Genomic DNA, 5,000 nt, shown 5'->3' with positions numbered 1-5,000 from the left:
TGTGTGTGTGTGTGTGTGCTTGTGTGTGTGTCTGTGTGTGTGTGTGTGTGTGCCATGAGTAGAGGGGCCATGCTCGGGGGAATACATGAGAGAACATGCATGAGAGAGTTGTGATTGGTCAAGGTTCTGGTTGTCCTGGTTACCTGCCCAGTAAGGAATGCGGGTTACCCGTCAGAACTGCTTTCCAACTTCATGTGTCTCTCTGACTGTGTCCTTCTCTCTTCATCTCTCTTACCCTCTCTCTTTTCTGCTCTGTCTCTCTATCTCTATTCTCTATTCTTTCTACCTCTCCCTTTCTCTCTCTCTCTCTCTCTCTCTCCAGCTCTTTCTCTTTCACTATTTCTCTCCTACTAGCTCTTTCTCTCTCTGCCTGTATCGTGTATTCAGAGAGTAGACTATTATTGTCTCTGTCTACACATACAGAGCAGAGGGGACACTCAGATGGGACAAAAGCTGCCATTGTGTTGGTCTCGTGACATAGAGGCCGCGCTATCTCTTTCTCTCTCTCTCTCTCTCTCTCTCTCTCTCTCTCTCTCGCACACACACACACACACACACACACACACACACACACACACACACACACACACCACTTGGGCATCAGCGTTAGGGGGGGAATTTCTTTTCAATTCCGCAAGTCAATTGAATTCCAATTATAGTAGGTAGGTGATTGAAAAAGTAGGTAGGCATGCTCCTGAAAATTTTGCACACAAACGATCATATTGCTAATGTCCTATTCTAGGGGTATAGGTGGGGACCATTGTGGCTTCTTGACTGGCCCTAACATTCCACTAGGTCAGTAATTGATGTGCTCACGCACACGCACACGCACAATACCCTTGGTCAGTCTGTTGGAGCTGTTTCAACAGCTGTTTCATGTCGCCTCAGGATCAGACAGTCAGGAATGCATAATAAGTGTGTGTGTGTGTGTGTGTGTGTGTGTGTACTGCTCACCCCTTAGATGTACAGTCTGTGCTCAGTGAATCGTGAGGTACGTGTGCCTGGATGTGTGTGGTGTGTGTGTGTGTGTGTGTGTGTGTGTGTGTGTGTGTGTGTGTGTGTGTGTGACTTTGCTAAACCTTCCCCTTAAGTAAGAGCCTGTTCATCTAGTCGTCAAATTAATGTGAAGGATTATTTACTTCACAGTACAATAATACTCAAATACAGACACACACCATGCAAACACACACCCACCCTCGCATGTACGCACACACACACACCTCATTAACAGAAACATTCTGTAGGGCGGACGTCTGGGCTCTCTCAGTCCTCTCCCCTTGTAATAACAGCGAGGGAAGGATTTACCCTGACGGGGAGTAGTACAGAGAGGTACCATACGTCAGTGTGTGTGTGTAAGTGTGTGTGTGTGTGTGTGTGTGTACGTGTGTGTGTGTGCGTTTGTGTGTGTGTGCGTACGTGTGTGTGTGTGTGTGTACGTGTGTGTGTGTGTGTGTGTGTGTGTGTGTGTGTGTGTGTGTGTGTGTGTGAACAAGAGAACCCGAACTCCCAGGTGCCATTCATTCACCATGTCACCCAGACAATGGTAGGATAGCATTGCCACCACAATAGCAGTAATTCAGAGGCACACACTGTATCACAAACAGATGACTCCAACTGAGGCTAAGCTAAATTACAGCGACAGAGCCACTTATGCTATGCTATGCTGTTACTCAATACCCGAAAGGCTTTGGCTTCGTCTCCCATGAATCTGTTGAGTGATTGATATGTTGTTGAAAGGTGTGTATCATGCTACAAGTGAATGCTAATGCTAGGTAATGTTGGTGTAAAGCAATGCTACTGTAGTTACACCACACAGCGGTAGCTGAGGCCTTTAGCACAGGTAGCAATGGTAGGCCTAGCTATAGTTGCACTGATAATAATAATAATAATAATAATAATAATAATACATTTTCATACAGAGACTGCAGCTCAAAGTGCTGTACAGAAAAGTCAAGTAAAAAGAAACAATAATACAATAGAAGAAAAATAGGAAAACAATAAATAAACAACAGTAGCCTATATGTTAAAAAGATACAAACAATGGTAATAGATAATTGAAGCATTATTCAAATAAAACCCAAGCAAAGCAGACCAATCACGGTTAGCTAGGAATTACGGTTAGCTAGGAATGTAAGGGTAGTAAATGTGAGCTTAAGGTAAAGTAGCTGAAACCTGTTATCTTTCAGTTATGGTTTCAGGTGAGTGTGAGTTGAGTTGGACGTCTTGTCTTTTCTTGGTAAGAAATCTCTCAATTGGGCAATTATCTGTTCAGGTGACAGGAGTGGAAAAAAATCCTCTCAGATGACAGTACCTGTGTGTGTGTGTGTGTGTGTGTGTGTGTGTGTGTGTGTGTGTGTGTGTGTGTGTGTGTGTGTGTGTGTGTGTGTGTGTCTGAGTGTGGTAAGTCATTTGTACACCCCAAGATCTCATCCTGCCTTACAGGCTATTCCAGTGCCTGAAGGCATAAATCATCCCCTTGCTATGTGATAACACACACACACACACACACACTCACACACACACACACACACACACACTCACACACACACACACACACACACACACACACACACACACACTCACACACACACACACACACACACACACACACACACACACACACACACACACACTCCCTATCAGTGGTGTTTTTGGCAGGGCATTGGGGTAGCTCACACAAGCTGGCTACAGTACTCTCCCTCTCTCTATCTCCTGATAGTGCAGGAATGAAAGGATGTGGGTTGAGAATAGTGTTCTCAGAATGTTCCAATGTGTTTTGAGGTTTTCTGCATCAGCTCAGCAGTTGTTGTTGTGCTATAGGGACCTCTGCTGTGTGTAGAACAAGGCTATTCATGACACTGATCAGGTTCACTTGTTCATACCACACCCATAGTCAGCACGGTCTCCCTTATAACTATGGAAAGAACCGCCTATTTGTGGAGTCAAGTCACATCCAAAGACTTTAGGTGCTACGTGGAAGCGTGTGTGTGTGTGTGTGTGTGTGTGTGTGTGTGTGTGTGTGTGTGTAGGGATGTTCTTTTGGGATGTTCTCTCCCCCGTGTGACCTTTGCCATATGGGAATTCCTGGCCTTATCGCTAATGCAGAAGATCCTGACACTCCTGCACATATCCAAAATTCCAAGGTTCTCTCACATGTCTTCCCCACCACTGCCCAACCCATTCCCCTGTTGCACTGTTCCTCTCCTTTCCCCCACATCTGCCCTCCGTCTCAGCCCCTCTATCCTCCTCTCCACTCCCCTCTCTCCCTCCCCCACATCTGCCCTCCGTCTCAGCCCCTCCTCCTCTCCACTCCCCTCTCTCCCTCGCTCGCTCTGCTTTCTCTTCTCTCTCTCTCGTCTGGCACATGTCCACTGGTGGAAACTCTGAGTGCTGCCTTGCCTTGGCTCCCGTCCCTTGTGTGTGTGTGGTGTGTGTGTGTGTGCGTGGGTGTGTGTGTATGTGTGTGTGCATGTGTGCGCATGTGCATGCGTGTGCGTGTGAGTGTGTGTGTTTTGCCTCGCCTTGGCTTCCTTCCCCCGTTTCGAACCATTCTTCTGCCTTTATGATTGTTTCCAACATTCCAACAATGTGTGTATGTGTGTGTGTGTGTTTTTTCACTTACATTATCTCTTTGTGACAAACTTTCCAGCTGCGCAGCAGTGCTCCCCAACCACATTACCCTTATCATGCTTGGCCTGTGTTTCCACCTTGGATCTGTGCCAAAAGTGTCCAACAGCCCATGTTTATATTTGTGTATACACGCTGTGGATTTTGTAAGTAGAGTAGGAGAGTAGAGAGTGTTACGTATTGATGTGTTAACATAATCTTACTCTTTGGGAGACATTTGGATAGAAATCCCATCCCATTCCTACCATTGTAGTTTCCCAACACCACACTAAAGCCTGTGACACCACCTGCTGGCTGGTGAACCCTCATCCTGACCATGACTTTGGACAGGATCTAATGGCGTCAAAAATCACAAGGTTCTGTTCTGCATCGTCAACATTCCAAACCGTGTAGGACTGTTGTCATGGCAATGCAACAGAACCCATAATGAGTTTGTTCTAGCATTGCTGCTGTGTTGAGTTTGTCCAATGGCCTGAAATACACAAAAGCCTCCTGACACATATGCGTGTTAGCAAGTGTGTGTGTGTGTGCGCACGTGTGTGTGTGTGTGTGTGCGTGTGTGTGTGTGTGTGAGTGTGTGTGTGTTTGTGTTCTCAGACACAACAACAGTGTGAAATATGTGCTCACTCGCCATCTGGTTTAAATAATAGACATTCTGATGACAAGTTCAGTTTTATGATTGCTGATCTTTAACATTCCATCTCTAACCCATCTTCCCTCCTCTCTCTCCACCCTCTCTCTCCCTCTTTATCCCCCTCTCCCTCCTCTCCCTCCTCTCTCTCTCTCCCTCCCTGTCTCCGTAGGATGAGAATGAGATTCCCTCCAGTGTGTTTGTGAAGGAGCCTGTTCCATTCCCCCGCAACACAGAGGAGGGGGAGGAGTCCAGCGCAGCTCTGATCGACACCAACCGCTCCCAAGACGAAGAGGGGCTCCACACCATCGACCTATCCTCGGACGAGGACGCGGGGCTGGAGGCGGAGCTAGAAGAGGACGGGGACGGGCTAGGGGCCTTTCACGAGCTGTCAGGGGAACGCACGGAGAAATCCCGGGCGGAAAAGATCAAACGCTCCAGCCTGAAGAAGGTGGGTGATGGAGAGAGACAGAGAGAGGGAGAAGGAAAGGGAGAGGGAGAGGGAGAGGGAGAGGGAGACTTGGTGCTGACTGTGTTGTTTCTGTGTTGAAGGTGGACAGTCTGAAGAAGGCCTTCTCCAGACAGAACATTGAGAAGAAGATGACCAAGATCGGCACTAAGATCGTCTCCCAGGAGAAACGGGATAAGATTAAGAAGAGCCTGACGCCCAACCACCAGAAGAGTCCTACGGCTAAGAGCTCCTCCTTCAAGGTGTCCCCTCTTACCTTCAGCATCAAGAAGG

At 47.4% G+C, this 5,000-nt stretch overlaps 1 protein-coding gene across 1 annotated transcript in view; it reads left to right on the top strand.

Annotated features, from left to right (window-relative positions):
• cavin2b (caveolae associated protein 2b) overlaps positions 1 to 5,000 on the top strand; it is an 11,740-nt gene that overhangs the window by 4,633 nt on the left and 2,107 nt on the right. Inside the window, exons 3-4 of the mRNA XM_083684772.1 lie at positions 4,431 to 4,709; positions 4,811 to 4,999. Of these exons, the coding sequence (XP_083540898.1) occupies positions 4,431 to 4,709; positions 4,811 to 4,999 (468 nt within the window). The remainder of the gene's footprint in view (positions 1 to 4,430; positions 4,710 to 4,810; position 5,000) is intronic.

This window comes from Argentina silus (genome assembly GCF_951799395.1).
Source record: "Argentina silus genome assembly, chromosome: 14".
Lineage (NCBI taxonomy): Eukaryota > Metazoa > Chordata > Actinopteri > Argentiniformes > Argentinidae > Argentina > Argentina silus.
This window is presented reverse-complemented; position numbering and strand designations above follow the sequence as displayed.